We start from the raw sequence: 15,446 nt of genomic DNA on the forward strand, positions 1-15,446 counted from the left end.
ACACAACATTGTCTGCACTTGAGGTTCGCAAAGCCATGACCATTTATCAGCTTTGCTTGACAACAACTGTTTAGCTTTGCTCTTATTAGAAACACTGCTCCGTGTTATTCAAGCACAATAATATACTAGTTGTTAGCCTACATTAAGACCTACGTACAAGTCAGCATTATCTTTGGAAAGGCAGATTTTTTAATCATTAGAAAGTGTACCTAATGACGTGGCCAAAAGGCGTTGGTGCCAGAGAGCAAATGTTCTGTACATTATAGTGTCTATTTAATAGGGGTGTCACAAGATCTCGTGGGATTAAAACGTGACAAGATTTCTCGTCCAGAAAAAAGCTGGCTTGTTGCCACTAGGCCTGGGACGATAAATTTATAATTTAATTAATCACACAATAAATTAAAATGAACTACAAAATTTAGCTGACCTCAATACATGGCCATGTCCATGTGTGTCTCTTTTCCTCGGCTCCCACCTTGAAGCAGGCTGGAAGAGAGTTCACTCTGTGCATTGGTTTCAGCACCTTGGCACGTTTGTTCCATAGAACAAGAGTGAGTGAGCCCTTTTGTCAGTCATATAGTCTCTTTTTCATGGCCGGTAGCATACAAACAGAGTGCAGAAGAGTGTAACGTAGTAGAAATTATATTAGTAGATTGCAATATCCATCCATTTTCTATGCCGCTTGTACTCATTAGGGTGGTGGGGGTATGCTGGAGCCTATCCCAGCTGACTTTGGGTGAGGGGCGGGGTACACCCTGGACTGGTTGCCAGCCAATTGCAGGACACATACAAACAACCATTCACACTCACATTCATACCTATGGACAATTTAGAGTTGCCAATTAACCTAGGCTGCACGGTGGCCTAGAGGTTTGCATGTTGGCCACACAGGAGATCAGCGAGATCTGGGTCAGTATCTCCGTTTGGAGTTTGCATGTTCTCCCCGTGCGTGTGTGGGTTTCCTCCCACATTCCAAAAATATGCATGTTGTTAGATTGCAATATATATATTTATTTTTTCATTGTACCTTTCTTACAAGTACAAATCCTGTGTCTTAGGCCCAATCTCGTGTAAAGGTCTCATCTCGTAACTGTCCTGTGACACCCTATTTAATATATACAATGTGTATTTAATTTATACAGTATGTCAGGGGTGTCCAAAGTGCGCCACTGGGACCGTTTTAGGACCATAGGTCACTTTTAATTGGCCCTTGGCATATTCTAAAAATAAAATTTATATCAACCTACATTGGATTGGTTTTCACATCTTTAATGCACCAAAAGTCTAAGGTCAGCTGCGATGGTCACATCCTGGTCCATAGTGACTCTCACATCTGCTAATGTGTTTTTTTAATCAAATGTACACTCATGTTGTGATGTTTGTGGAAATGGCTTATTTTTGTTAACCTTTCATTTATCTTCAAAAAAAAAAAAGTCGAAAGTCGATCTTAAAAACATTTATTGAAATCTGCAGCTGGTCGTCACGGTAACTAGAGGCACGTATCAACAGATAAAGACGGGAGGGATGACCAGCTGGTAAGTTAGTCTTTAAGAAATCTTCGTACAAAGAATAACACCTAATAATTACTGTAAAAACACATTAGCGGACAGTGGCAGGATTAGTGCAGTGGCGCTACCTAGTGGAGAAACTGGGGAATGACACTTTCATAAAGAAGAAAGTCATACTTTGAAGAAAGTAATAGCATTGTGGTCCAAGTGGTGTTATAAACACAGCAAACGTCAACATGCTCCAAATTCAACTGCGGCCTGTGTTCAACACACACAGATGTGTGCGGGAGATGACATAAATCCGAAGCATCCCTGCGGGCTACAATAACAGTAATCCCAGAGTGAGCACAGAAAAGGTGGAGCCGACTGAAAGCTGCAGTAGAAAGTGGGTCAGCGCCAGTAAACACATTTGCTGCTGGACGCCACAAGCACAAGTACAGCGTGGCAGTCTGGAAGCTTCTGTCAGGAGCTAACATGGTCAACAAACTACTAGCACAACCTTTACATCATTATTACCATTATCATCAGTGATTGTTAAAAGTCACAAAAGTTTAATGAACAGCATTTCATAGTGGCTGACAAGACATCATGTCGATGAAATGTCTAAATTAGACTGAAGTTAGTGTCAGAGACTAATAGAAAACATGTGTTTCTACTTTTCCACAGAGTCCATCTTTGAGTCTTTCCAGGGGCAGCTTTGCTCTACAGCTTGGCCTTGGCTGGCTGCAGCTGAAGATTCTGGAGCTTCATGGCCAGGCCCATGTTGCCTGTGATCTTCAGCTTGCCCTGGAAGAAGGCCTGCCCGTCAGGAGAGAGAAGATGTCAGTTTGGGCCAAGCTGGGCAGAGCTGGCCCGGGCCGTCATGCACACGCTACTGGCTTGCAGAGTTACCGTGAGAGATTAACTATGGTCGGAAAGTGGGACAAGAGCTTATGGGAAGTGTGTTGAAGCTGGACGCCTGTCAATCAAACCATTTCGACATTTCACACTAAGACTTTTATTTCTCCTTCCTTTGCGTCACCATCGACTTGTTCTGCTCGTACTTAAAATAACTTGGGTCAAATAGGGGCAGGCATGACTAAGTGATTACAGATAGTTTTTTCAGGAGACGTAATTCATCTTGACAGAGTATTGTCTGACCTAAACAGATACAGAACATGAACATCACAGAGTGGATGGAGTGTTTCCTACAGGACTGCAATATATTTGTGGCGGCTGGGAGTTACAACAACTAGTATGAGAGTTATATCACCTTGTCATTTTTGCACTACATAGAAGAGAACCCCTCCTCCTGTGAAAAAAGTACATTTTAAATGAGCTACTTTTTACGTTTACTAGATTTTTAGACCAGTCATCATACTTATAGTTTGGATTGTTGGACATGAAGTTGTATGACATCCCCATTAGCAGTGTAGTGCAATTACAGTGATGTTTCCCTCCCAATTCGTCCGGTGAGCCGAGTTCTGGTCGTTTTTGGTGTTTAAGAAAAGTATTTCCGGCTAGTTGGTGGGGTCACTACAGAGTTTTGCTTCTCAAGACAATATGTGTTCAAAAGAGTAATACATTTGTATCACAAAACCGTTTTCCACGCCAAAGTCGTCAAAATCCCTCAGCGTTTTCTCTCCATTTGTATCAGCGCGCTGCCGCCAGCTGTCAACTGTTGCACACATTACATGAGCTGTTTCACAGTGTTTACTGTTTGGATAGTGAAAGTAAACATTGGGGGAACATTGGTGATGACAGGGTCATTAGGGTCCATCGTTGCATGCTCACCATTTGGGGAGTGTTGAGTGCAACATCCGGGTGCTGACAGTGTACTGCATTTGCCCTAATTCTATTTGACGCACTCATACACTCGAAATGCTAAGCGTAAGTGTGGAAGGGCACAAATTGAAACACATCCCTAGTTTGCTGTCTCAGTGAGCTGCTATGATCGGAATCACAAGAGGACATGAACAGGAAGACAACTTTGGTGACATTTTCTTTTAGAAAAAAAAAGTTTTAAGTACAATGACCGTGTGAATGGAGTTAGGCTCCGCAGGCTGCTGATGTTAGCATGTGTGTTGGTTTCTTTCTTACACTAGACTAATATTTGTGAAAGTTGTCTCTATGAATGCTCACCGTCTGAGGGTTCATCTTTCCCGTCAACAAGGCCAGCAAGTCTGAGTCAGACATGGCGATGGTGCAATCTGCTTTCTTAGCTGATGGACACAAGTCGACATTGTGTTAATGATTGGTGAAGTCAGACAAATGACCCAACGAGCGAGGGCCCTCACCTGTGTCATTGTGCACACAGCCACTGCCGTTCTTCACATCCACAAACCACGTGGCCTCCTGTCCGTTTGGACCGTCCTTCACTTTAAAGGCAAACACGCCCCCGATCTTCTTGACAAACTTCTCTCCTTCCTGTCGAAAGAGCACAAGTATTGAGAGACACATGAGAACATTTTAGCATTAGCAACAAGTCATGTGATCACCTCCTGGAGCATCTTGTTGATCTCCTGGAACACAGCGTGAGCCTTGAACCCTTCCAGTCCATCAGTGGCGCTGCTCCACACGGCCTGAATCCTTCATAGTACAATTAGCATAGTATCAATGATACAGGCTGTCATCCATACCTGCTCACATTTGCATTTGAAATTAAGGGCATTTTTATCGTCACTAATCGCCAACATAGTGGAAGGTTTAAACTCTTGGAATGTTTGTACATACCATCACTGAACACACACACGATGAGGAAACGTGACACAATTTGAACAAGACGATGACAACTGATAACATTAGCTAATGCTAATTAGCCTCACAAATGTGAGCAGTTATCGACGCGTCCAGCAACATTCGTGTTCGTACCTTGGTGTGTGTGTTTCGGGCATTTTATTGCCGCTCTATGGGAACAAAAAAGCTCTTCTAGGTTGTAAAAAGCTGCAAGGTGTCGCTGAACTTTGCTGTTCTTTGCTAACTGCACTTCCGGGTCCCCCTCCTGAACTTCAGACTCGATGTGTCAATGTCAGAGTTATCTCTCAAAGAGTGTCTGCGACAACTGTTATCATTAGCTAATGTTAACTTTACCTCGTTAATATGCGACCTCCCTAATGAGAGCAGTTTATCGACACTTTCAGGAACATTAGTGTCCGTACCTTGGTGTGTGTATTTCGGGCATGTTATAGCTGCGCTCGAGGTACAAAAAAATGCACGTGAAGGTTCTTAAGCGCTGCAAGGTGTCTCTGAACTTTGCTCTAGTGCCTCCTCCCGACTCCTGCTCAACTTCAGACTCGATGAGTCGATACCAGAGTGATCTCTCAGCATAAAACTCGCAACTTCAAACGTCAAGTTCTACTGTTACATTGTTGTACCACGCTCACACTGTCTATAATATAATACAATGATGTTGTAGTGCCCTACGATGGAGTAAAGGCAGCATATTTACACTTTGTTGGAATGATTGTCCCTCGCTCGAAGTAAAGCACGCATACACACACAAAAAACATTCCGTCAGTAATGTCAGCAAAATACACTGCTCTCTGCTGGCCAAAAGGCAAAACTGCAGTAGCCTCATAATACTTGTATTTTTCTGTGATTGGAAATTCTTACTATATGCACTTTAAATCATACTGATGTTTTTCAAGAAATGTCAGTCATTATGAAATTTAAGTTTTTTTCTCGTTTAACTTGTGGTCAAATGTAAAGGTGTATTGTGCAAACTAAATAAAATAATGACTGCTCATGTAAACGTCCATAAAATTTCTATTTCACGAATATTAATTCCATCATTTAAAAAAAGTGCGGATGAGGATACTCTTGGGTTGTTTTGGGGACAACTCTGACCCCATCCACAGTGGACTCCACTGTACTGGGTTTGGTAGTCCACACATGACGTAGGCGTACAAAGGTCACGTGACACACCTGTTCATTTTACTTCCTGGTTTAAATTCGTTTTTAAGTGAACGTGTTTTAAAATTATATGACCTTAAATGCTCAACGGTAAGATTTTCTGTGCGGGGCGACGTTTCGTCAGAAGATTAAAAAAGCGAACAAAGGAAGCTGGTTCTTAGCGAGTAAGCTAACGAAGCAGCAGGCGGTTGCTAACGTTAGCTAGCTGCTCCTTAGCTTCAGCTGTCTTCCGACTTGTCGTTTGGCCTGTGAGCTTCTTCATCAAAGCTTCAGTTTGTTTACTTCACCAGTCATGGCCAAGCTACTGTCAATGCAAAGTTTGGCGTCTTTGAGGAAACCCGCTGGGTTTGTTCGTTCCAGAGTGACTTCATTGGGATTTACAAAGCGAAACTACAGCGGCAAAAATGAATCTTCGTCATCAGAATACCTGCACAGAAGCGTTGTGCCAAGCATGCATTATCAGAAGAGTTTGCCCAGGTAAGAAAAGTTTAAACAAGGTGACCGATAAACTCTCAGATGAATGCAGGTCAAAGTGCGCCATTGATGTCCACCCAAGTGACCGCTAGGGGCGGTGTTTGATTTATACGGCAGCAATACGACCTAATTTATGTAGTTTGACTATTAATATTCAATTTGTCCAGATTACGTATCCCAAAGCTGGAGGAAACCATCAGGAAGTATTTAGCCGCTCAAAAGCCTCTTTTAGACGATGATCACTTCCGGTAAGTAATTAAAAAAAAAAAACTTTCCTGCCATAGCTTTCTTTGTGTTTGTTGAAATCAAGTTTTTTTTGTTGTTGTCCTTCTTCAGAACCACAGAGAAACTGGCTCAAGACTTTCTAACTGGGGAGGGCAAAAGCCTACAAGAGGATTTGGTGGCTCAGGATAAAAACAACAATCATACCAGCTACATTTCTGGTGCATTGACATTTGCTGCTTTTATGGCAGTTGATTATTATTATTATTATTATTATTATTATTATTATTATTATTACGTTGTTCAACCTATGTAAATAAGTAGTTAAATTATTTACAAGCTACATTTAAGAAGACTTTATCATCTCTTTTAGCAGCATTATAGAAAATGAGATTTTCAGTCAAAGCTTATTGATGAGCGTCATGTCTTCGTGCAGGTCCGTGGTTCGACATGTACCTGTCGGCACGTGAGCCAGTGGTGCTGAACTTTAACCCCTTCATGTCGTTCAACCCCGACCCCAAAAGTGAGTACAACAACCAGCTGGTGCGAGCAAGCAACATGGTGTGCTCGGCTGTGCGCTTCATGAAAACACTTCGAGCTGGACTGCTAGAGCCGGAGGTTTTCCACCTCAACCCGGCAAAGAGTGACACGGATGCCTTCAAGAAGCTGATCCGCTGGGTGCCCTCCTCCCTGTCCTGGTACGGTGCCTTCATGGTCAAGGCCTACCCGCTGGACATGTCACAGTACTTCCGCCTCTTCAACTCCAGCCGCATTCCCAAGCAAGGACGTGACGAGCTCTTCACCGATGAGAAAGGGCGACACCTGCTTGTGATGAGGAAAGGCAACATGTACGTGTTTGATATCGTGGATGGCAACGGCAATTTGGTGGCACCCATGGAGATCCAGTCCCACTTGAAGTACATTTTGTCTGACACAACGCCGGCGCCAGCCTTCCCTCTCGGAGTCCTGACCAGTGAGAATAGGGATGTGTGGGCAGGCCTTCGAGACAAGCTGATAGCTGCCGGGAACGCAGAGGATTTACGGACTGTCGACAGCGCTATTTTCTGTCTGTGCCTGGATGACGTGAGCCTCAGCGATCCTGTGCACGTTTCGCACAACATGCTGCATGGCGACGGCTGCAACCGCTGGTATGACAAGTCCTTCAGCATCATCATAGCCCAGGACGGACAAACTGCCATCAACTTTGAACACTCGTGGGGCGATGGCGTGGCCGTGCTCCGCTTCCAGAATGAAATCTTCAAAGACACCACAGAGAAGCCGCTCGTGCATCCGGGCTCCACCCCCGCCGCCGATTCTGTGTCTGCTGTGCGCCGTCTGCACTTCAAGCTGGACGGCGAGCTGAAAAATGGCATCAAGAAGGCCAAAGCCACCTTTGACTCGGCCGTGTCCAAGCTCACCATTGACGCCATGCAGTTCAAACACGGCGGCAAGGAGCAGCTGAAGAAGAGCAAGCTGAGTCCGGATGCCGTCGCCCAGCTGGCCTTTCAAATGGGCTTCCTGAGGCAGTACGGCCAGACGGTCGCCACCTACGAGTCTTGCAGCACAGCCGCCTTCAAACACGGACGCACGGAGACCATCCGTCCTGCCACCGCCTTTACCAAACTATGCTCGCACGCCTTTGTATGTGAGGCAGGGAAGCACAGCGTGGCGGAGCTGCAAGCCATGCTCCACCAGTGCTCTAAATATCACGGGCAGCTCACCAAGGAGGCTGCCATGGGTATGTATGTGCTACCTCCTTCCTCCATTTTGACTGTACTTCTATTATATTAGAAGGATGCTACTTTTGAAAGCAGAAGCTCACAGGTCAATGTTTAGGCCAGCAAGGGTCCGAATCCTAACTTCCTGTTTCTGTGTCCAGGTCAGGGTTTTGACCGCCACCTGTTCGCCCTGCGTTACCTGGCCGGGTCCAAAGGTCAGCCTCTGCATGGCCTGTACACTGACCCCGCATACGCCGCCATCAACCACAACATCCTATCCACCAGTACCCTCACCAGTCCCGCCGTCAGCCTTGGAGGCTTTGCACCAGTGGTACCTGATGGTTTTGGCGTGGGGTACGGTGTTCACGAGGATTGGATAGGCTGCAACGTTAGCAGCTACCCAGCTCGTGACGTGCACCAGTTTCTTGAGTGTGTGCACAAATCTCTGGAGGACATTTTCTGTGTCGTGGAGGGAAAGTCGCTTAGCTGAGGTTCACTCGTCATGAAGAACTTCTGATGCTCTCGGTCAAAATGCGGTAAAATTTTAGACTTACGACATGTGAGACCAAAAACTGAACATCGACTCAGTTTCATCAGGTGTGCATGAGTGAAAAATAGTGAAAATTACACTGGTTCATGTTTACATGCGTGAGGTCTTGGTCACATGATTCAGTGGTTCATAGCCTGCATTGCCTTATCAGAGACATTTCTCTTCTCCTCCAGCCAGAATCGTGTCCTTGAATGTGTGTCAAAACATACGCATCGGTTTGTATAAATGACCATTAAAAGCAATAGAGTTAAGTACATGTGAGTGAGATGTGTGAATGATTTCAAAATAAGATATCAAGTGTATAAGATCATTACACTGTTTCCTGTTCAAGAACACAGATCACATTGTATTCCCAAACTTTAATTAAAATGTAAACCAAAAATCAACAAGCGAGCAAATGTACAAATGCGGTGGTACAACAAAAACATCAGCTAAAGCACTTAAAAGTTTAGATTGGCTTGATCTTGAAGTGTAGACCGATGAGACTGAAGACGAGACATTTGAGGTCCTGCACCAGGTAATAAAACACACGCAGACCCTCAGGATCCCTGGAAAAAAAATGTTTACATTTAGTTTCAAGGCAAGATACTCGTACATTTTCAGCTTTGGACAAACTACTCACTTGGACTGATTGACGTCAATCAAAGAACCAATTTTGGAAGTTGTAAAGGAAATGTGCTCATCCCCGATGACAATCTCCAGCTCCTTAAAAGCCAAACATCAGTTTCACCGACAGTTTTTTATGTTGGCCTCACAGCATACACATGCAGGCTCACACTAATAATGCTATATAAGGAAGCAGTCGTCAAAAACAAACCTGTCTGCCCACTCGGTCTGGAGGCGGCCACAGTGCGTCGTCTTCTTTTGTGATCTCGCTGTCGTCAATGATTCTCTTCAGCTCTTCCATCACACTCTTGTGCACATATGCCTGCCACGGTCAACAACAACAAATCAAACAATGAACTTGCATTTCACAAGTTCAGCTTTTACAGGAGCTCTACATTTACATCATACATCCAAATCACTGATATGATGACGTTATTAGGACTTTGAATTTTACTTTAACCACCTCTAGTTGAAACAACTAACTCTATTTGTATGAATTCTATATATTTATATAATACAGTTACCTCCTTTCTGATCATGACGTCATTCTTGTAGTTGCTGTTGTTTGCATATCTGAGTTTACCTGCAAGAAGAAATCATTGCATGAACTATGAGGAATGAATGAATAAATGAATGGCAGGACGTCCACTTTAAGTACCCTGTAGGCCACATGGCGTTTCTACTGAGATTTCATTGGAAACGTAACAACTGTCACATTTACATTATTTACAGTTTAGATTTCAGTTGATTTTAACTTAAAAAACCTTACCAGATGCGAACAATGAAAAGAAAGAGATTTGAACGTTCGCAGCATGTTTCGAATGTCTGAGGCCTAGCCTAGCCTTAGCCGGCTAGTGATATTAGCTTCCACTCAAAGCGCAAAAACATAAGACGTACCATCAGGTCTGAACTCAAACTCCAGGAACTCGTGTCCAAACTTTCCTTTGTGTCCAACATAATATCTCAAATAGAAGTCACTACTTGACATTTTCAGTTTTTTAAATGTTCCTTTACCGCTAAAGCCCGCCGACACAACCAAGCTAGCGACTGCCACTAGGCGGAGTTTACAAATTCACGCAAGTAAGACTTAATTCTGCGGCCCTGAAATTTGCCTGGCAGGTACTACAGAGCCGTAATTTAGCATGAAACACGTTTAACTGGGGATCACTTGATGAAAACATGTATTTGTTAAACAAACTTAATAATTATAGATACAATTTTTAAAAAGTTGAGACATTTAAAGACAATGCCTTTTCTGAACACAAAATACAAATATGTTCCTCTGCACCTTAAGCGTCGCATCTTAACGACGTCATCACCAGAGCGCCACAAGGACAGCACGCGTTGACTGTTTAGAAGTTTCCCAATGGCGAATTCCTTCTCTGAGGAGCTCCAGCATCTCCTTAACCCGCTTCCAAAGTTCGCCGATCCAGAGGACGACGATGACGAGACGACCAAAGCCAAAGTCAGTGATACTTTCATTGAGGACGACCTCCTCGAAGAGGCGGCGGTCGGCCTCAGCGCCTTGCGGAGGCGGAACACGATCATGCTCGCCGAGACTGACGGCAAGTATTCAGGGAAGGCCGTCTCCCGCAAACAGATGCTCATGGACATGGAGGAAGAGCAGGACTACGACGACGACGACGATGATGATGATGATGATGATGATGATGATGATTATAACGAGGAGGATTTTGATGAAGACGAGAAGAAGAGCAGTATTGAAGAGTTAGAGGAAGATGAAGAGGAGGAAGAACATGAGGAAAGTAGTGATGGTCCTGATGTCACACTTCCTCAAGGAGTTGACTTCCACAAACTGACGGAGGGCATGGATGACTTGGGAGTGAGCGAAGAGGATGACAGTGGGGAGGAGTTGGATGAAGAGGATGAGAATGATGATGAGGAGGAAGATGACAATGAAGATGAGGTGGCCATCTCCACTTTCTCCAAAGAGAAGGTGTCTGAGGAGGTGGAGAAAGGGAAGGCAGTGAGGAACCAGCTGGCACTCTGGGACCAGCTGCTCGAGGGCCGCATCAAGATCCAGAAGGTTTTGGTGAGTGCAAACCAGCTACCTCAGCCTGAAACGTTCCCTGAATTCAGAAGAAGGGGCGGGGCAGAGCTGGCGGGGGCTGTGAAGAACACACACAAGGCCCTGAAGGCTCTTCAGAGGTCTCTGTTGGAGCTTCATGACCAGCTGCTCGAGCAGAACTCTGACACCAGAACCGTCCTGCAGGGGGATGACTGTGATGATGAGGTTGGTGATGAAGAACGCAAACCCGCCAAACACAAACTAGACATGGCTGACTACCCACAGTTGGCGGCCAAGCGTTTTGCCGCCTTCCAGCCGTATCGCAACGCCACGCTGCAGAAGTGGCACGACAAAACCCGACTGAGCACGGGCAAGAGCGGCGGCTTTACGGCATTCGAGCGGAACATCGTCACCCAAGTGGAGCAGGTTCTGATGGACAACGAACGGCTGGTGCGGCGCACTCAGACACGACGCTCCGAGTACCATGTTCTTGGCAAGAGAGAGGCCTCAGACGCCGTCACTGCAGACGTGGAGGAGGCAGCTTCCCTGAAGGTGAACCTTCATCTGAAGGACGTGAACGAGGACATCTTTGACGACGACGACTTCTACCACCAGCTGCTCAGAGAGCTCATCGAACGCAAGACGGGCGCCGTGGACCCCAATGACCAGGTGGCGGCGGGCCGCCAGTGGCTGCAGATCCAGAAGCTGCGCAGTAAGATGAAGAAGAAGGTGGACACCAAGGCCAGCAAAGGTCGCAAAGTGCGCTTCCACGTGCATGCCAAGCTGCTCAACTTCATGGCACCCATGGACCACAGCACCATGAACGACGAGGCCCGCAGCGAACTCTACAGAGGCCTCTTTGGGGGCAGTGGCATGGCCCGAGAGTGAAGGAGGCGTGGTCAGCTTGTCCTTATGAGTAGAAAGAACACGTCAGCTCCTGTCGTGTGTGTGCGTGTGTATGAGTTGTAACACGCAAACACAACATGCTTGTCTGACACGTACGCAATGATTAAATGATTAGTTGTATTTTGGAGGATAAATGTTATTATTGAACAACTACAGTCCTCTGAGAGTTGTTTTGAGCAGGAAACTAAATGAGACACAAAAACAATATAAAACAATCAACCAAGAAGTTAGTTTGACTTTGTGTTTCCTCTCACGTCCTTCAGTGTCACTTTACTCCTTAAAAAAGAAGACAATTTAATACACATGACTTAATTACACATTAGCCTCAGTTGGTGGAGACAGCTGTAACAGTCATTTGAGTACGTAATAAGAAGAAATACAGTGGAAGCTTGGTTAGTGTCATTTTGTTCCAGAATATCAGACTCAAACCAAAACAGATTTTCAGTTTTTCCCTTGAGAAATAATGTAAATCCAATTAATCAGTTCCAGAAAACAAAAATGTTAACACAAACATGTTTTTATAGTTTTACATGCAGAAAACAATTCTAAATACATATTATGAATGAAAGGGATAAATGAACATTTAAGGTTATGCTTAGCTGCACTGAAGATATGGTTCCTGAGTGGCTGTTCCCAAAAACGTTATTTGGCAACGAGATCACCCACAGCCACCTTCCTGTTTTGCCTTGAAATTGTGTCTGGGAATACTCACATCTTAAATGAATATAAAGTAACCTTAAATGTTAATTTATGCCTTTCATTTGTCATTTATATGCATTCAGGATTGTTTTATTCGTTTAAAACTAATTGTAAAACTCTAAAAGCGTGTTTTGTTTGAACATTTTTGAGAGTCAACCCCTGATGACATCATACTGTATACAGGCGATGTAGCTGACTTCCGGTTGCCATTTTGTAAGATAGCTAATAGTATACAACAAGGAAGGATGTTTTGTGATAAAAAAAAAAAACACAATAACACAGTTGGTCAGTGTATTAATAACACGGCAAGATGCGCACCATATTGTACGCTAACATGAGAATTCATACAAACCGAGGCAAAATTGCGACGTAATTTTTTGACGTTAACCGAAAACACGCTAACCAAGGTGCCACTGTAATAAAAGTAAAAACTGTTGTTCAAGGTAGCTTTCTTCAAATGGCTCCAAAAGAGTGCAAACCGATGAAGCTTTTTTTCTTAAAACTCTTTTGTGCTACAATGCACAACACTCTGTGTGGAGTCATTTTTGGGACATAACACAAGAGGTGTAAGACCTGGATAAAAGTTTGAAATCCTCCACAAAAGAAATAAGCTGAAGTCTTTTGTTTGGGAATAAATGTGCTTCTTTCAGTTTGAAGGATGTGATGTATCAGTGGATGCTGCAGCTGAGGCGCTTGGCTCAGAGTCAGCGTGTTGAGGTGAAAGAGCTTGTCCTCCGTGCAGAGTCTCCTCTAACTGCACGGTGGCCTGGGTGCTTCTGAGAGGTTTTTGTTGTCCGTCCCCATCAAAAATATTTAATTTGCAAATTCTGCACACTGCTTTGTCGCCTTCACTGTTCAAGTACAACCAGAAGCTGCTTCCCTTTTGCTTCTGTCATTTTGTACTTTTTTATCCATGTGCATATATTGAAATTCAGCAGTCTTGTCTCTCAGTCACTCTTGGTGTGTTCCTGTTATGGTGGGAATTTCGACTTTTTGGAGCAGGTTCCTTTGGCTCCTAAATGGCTCCTCAGATTATTTTGTTTTGTAACATAAAATTATATCAAATGTTTATTATTGATATGCGTCTGTGTAGGCTCTCAGTTGTACAGGAGTTGTCCATCGAGATTTCTCGGTAATTTCTCAATATTATTGATATGGCTTTATTTTTTTATGCTCAACATGGAACAGATTGCCACAAAAGAGAAATGACAAAATACAACAACAAAGACCCACAAAAAGTCCAATGTATTGTTTCCAGCTATTTACAGTGAACCAACACAACATCAACGGAACATTATACAACAAAATATAAATTAAAATGTGAAAAACTCAAAGACAAAGCAGCATCCAGGTGACCAATTTTTGCCATGGTGAAGATTTCCATTCTGAAACTCAAAGTGCCTCAGCTTTTGTTTCCTGCTGCTCGTTTTCCTCACCTTTCCAGCATATAGTCAGTCTGACGTTCTTTCACACTCCTGTTCCTGTGGTCACGACTGTGATGTGTGTGTAACCCAGGGACACCATAGAGGGGGGAAAAGTTCGGACAATTCCAAGGGCCCATGACTGACAGGGGCCTTAGTATATACGTAACTAATATTGCTATCTGGATGTGATTTAAAAGAAAATATAGTCGATTAAAAATTTGGTAGTAACAGTTAAATATCGACATTGACCAAAGGTAAACTTCCATATTAACTGACCAACCCCCATAGCTACATGAAATGGTTTGGTCCACAGTGGAATGGGGAGAGTGGGGTTAATCCCTGTTCACACCACTGATCTGTATAATATACTGTACCTGGATACACCATACGTCGCACGCGCCCGTGCAAGCCGCTGAAGCCACAGAGACGCCATCTTACCACTCACATCTCGTATGTAGCAGACTACATTGGCACAGCGTACATAGTGTACAAAGCAGACGAAGAGGCTCGCAGAACATCTATATTTTAAATTAAAAAGCGGGGAGATTCTCCCAATCCTTCAAGTAACGCAACCGTCGTCCCTTAAAAACGATTTGATACGTTATTCTCTATCTTTTGGCTTTATTAAATGTACTTTTTCCCCTTCCAATTCTCATTGCCTTTGGGACAAAATTCTACTCTGCACCCTGGCTCAGCACTCCCCTATAGCAATGCATAGTTTTACTCCTCTAGAAAGAGATTTTCATTTTAACTGCATATCCCATCCCTTTTTTCCACTAAAATCCATGGTCATGATCCTTTACTTTTTTCCCTTACTTTCATACAATTCACTATGCTCTCGTCTGTACAAAATATGAATCATCAAAGAGAGTGACTTTGGACAAGTTTTAAAATCATTTAACATTTTGCTGATTTTTTTTGTTTGTGTTATGAAATAGAAATAACCTCTTTTCTGATATATAAACATATTTTAACAAAGGAAGGAACACAGGAATAATATGTAATATAATATGTTATAATATATAAACATTGTCTCCATTTGCGGGTTCATTTTAAATTTGGGTAAACAACAAAAAAAAAAACGTATTTTTTTATATTTGCAAGCAACCGCAAATTATTTAGTAGTCTAGTCGCAGTTGTTTGTTTACATATCCCCCACGGCCCCCGATGTAAAGCCGTTATGCCTCAGGGCCCTGTCACACCTTGACGATTTAGCCAGCGCATGACTGACGTGATGATTTTGATGGCATACGTTGAACTGTGGACGTTTTTTAAAATTTTGGGCGTATACATAGCGTATTCATAACGAGTTCGACGTATACATGACGTATTAGTAACTTATATAGAACGTTTCTAGAACTTATAGACAACTTATACCAACGAATGCGTAGCATGTTGCCGGCGTTCACAACTTATGCC

At 43.6% G+C, this 15,446-nt stretch overlaps 4 protein-coding genes across 5 annotated transcripts; 2 read left to right on the plus strand and 2 right to left on the minus strand.

The window, feature by feature from the left end:
• Positions 1 to 1,160: 1,160 nt before the first annotated feature.
• cpt2 (carnitine palmitoyltransferase 2) lies at positions 1,161 to 8,619 on the plus strand. The gene is made up of 5 exons (XM_054788869.1): positions 1,161 to 5,876; positions 6,041 to 6,121; positions 6,210 to 6,316; positions 6,532 to 7,833; positions 7,975 to 8,619. Exons 1-5 carry the CDS (start codon positions 5,692 to 5,694, stop codon positions 8,301 to 8,303), a joined length of 2,004 nt encoding a protein of 667 aa, XP_054644844.1. The 5' UTR covers positions 1,161 to 5,691; the 3' UTR covers positions 8,304 to 8,619.
• scp2b (sterol carrier protein 2b) lies at positions 1,442 to 4,808 on the minus strand. 2 transcript variants are annotated; one of them, XM_054788882.1, is made up of 5 exons: positions 4,646 to 4,808; positions 3,986 to 4,076; positions 3,785 to 3,914; positions 3,630 to 3,709; positions 1,442 to 2,306 (listed from the first exon to the last, which is right to left on the minus strand). In XM_054788882.1, the coding sequence occupies exons 1-5, from the start codon at positions 4,666 to 4,668 to the stop codon at positions 2,211 to 2,213; spliced, it is 420 nt and encodes a 139-aa protein (XP_054644857.1). In that variant the 5' UTR covers positions 4,669 to 4,808; the 3' UTR covers positions 1,442 to 2,210. The 2 variants fall into 2 exon arrangements, with proteins under 2 accessions (XP_054644857.1, XP_054644856.1); XM_054788881.1 differs by lacking the exon at positions 4,646 to 4,808 and adding an exon at positions 4,359 to 4,612.
• An 88-nt stretch (positions 8,620 to 8,707) lies between the features above and the next one.
• Positions 8,708 to 10,043, minus strand: magoh (mago homolog, exon junction complex subunit). Its single transcript, XM_054788880.1, has 5 exons — positions 9,867 to 10,043; positions 9,494 to 9,552; positions 9,181 to 9,291; positions 8,986 to 9,068; positions 8,708 to 8,911 (listed from the first exon to the last, which is right to left on the minus strand). The coding sequence occupies exons 1-5, from the start codon at positions 9,955 to 9,957 to the stop codon at positions 8,812 to 8,814; spliced, it is 444 nt and encodes a 147-aa protein (XP_054644855.1). The 5' UTR covers positions 9,958 to 10,043; the 3' UTR covers positions 8,708 to 8,811.
• A 244-nt stretch (positions 10,044 to 10,287) lies between these two features.
• Positions 10,288 to 13,954, plus strand: aatf (apoptosis antagonizing transcription factor). The gene has a single exon (XM_054788875.1). The coding sequence runs from the start codon at positions 10,336 to 10,338 to the stop codon at positions 11,884 to 11,886; it is 1,551 nt and encodes a 516-aa protein (XP_054644850.1). The 5' UTR covers positions 10,288 to 10,335; the 3' UTR covers positions 11,887 to 13,954.
• Positions 13,955 to 15,446: the final 1,492 nt, after the last annotated feature.

Source organism: Dunckerocampus dactyliophorus, chromosome 10 (assembly GCF_027744805.1).
Source record: "Dunckerocampus dactyliophorus isolate RoL2022-P2 chromosome 10, RoL_Ddac_1.1, whole genome shotgun sequence".
NCBI classification, from domain to species: Eukaryota; Metazoa; Chordata; class Actinopteri; order Syngnathiformes; family Syngnathidae; genus Dunckerocampus; species Dunckerocampus dactyliophorus.

Bases quoted from the DNA above. Each gene is read 5' to 3' on its own strand.
- scp2b (XM_054788882.1), bottom strand. From the start codon at position 4,668: ATGCCCGAAATACACACACCAAG. The intron at 3,915-3,985 runs GTGATCACATGA...CTCTTTCGACAG, and splicing joins TCAACAAGATGCTCCAGGAG to GAAGGAGAGAAGTTTGTCAA. The intron at 3,710-3,784 runs GTGAGGGCCCTC...TGTGTCCATCAG, and splicing joins CTGTGTGCACAATGACACAG to CTAAGAAAGCAGATTGCACC.
- cpt2 (XM_054788869.1), top strand. From the start codon at position 5,692: ATGGCCAAGCTACTGTCAATGCAAAGTTTGGCGTCTTTGAGGAAACCC. The intron at 6,122-6,209 runs GTAAGTAATTAA...GTCCTTCTTCAG, and splicing joins TTAGACGATGATCACTTCCG to AACCACAGAGAAACTGGCTC. The intron at 6,317-6,531 runs GTGCATTGACAT...GTCTTCGTGCAG, and splicing joins TCATACCAGCTACATTTCTG to GTCCGTGGTTCGACATGTAC.
- magoh (XM_054788880.1), bottom strand. From the start codon at position 9,957: ATGTCAAGTAGTGACTTCTATTTGAGATATTATGTTGGACACAAAGGA. The intron at 9,292-9,493 runs GTAACTGTATTA...TGACCGTGGCAG, and splicing joins ACGTCATGATCAGAAAGGAG to GCATATGTGCACAAGAGTGT. The intron at 8,912-8,985 runs GTGAGTAGTTTG...TTTTTTTTCCAG, and splicing joins ATTGACGTCAATCAGTCCAA to GGATCCTGAGGGTCTGCGTG.
- aatf (XM_054788875.1), top strand. From the start codon at position 10,336: ATGGCGAATTCCTTCTCTGAGGAGCTCCAGCATCTCCTTAACCCGCTT.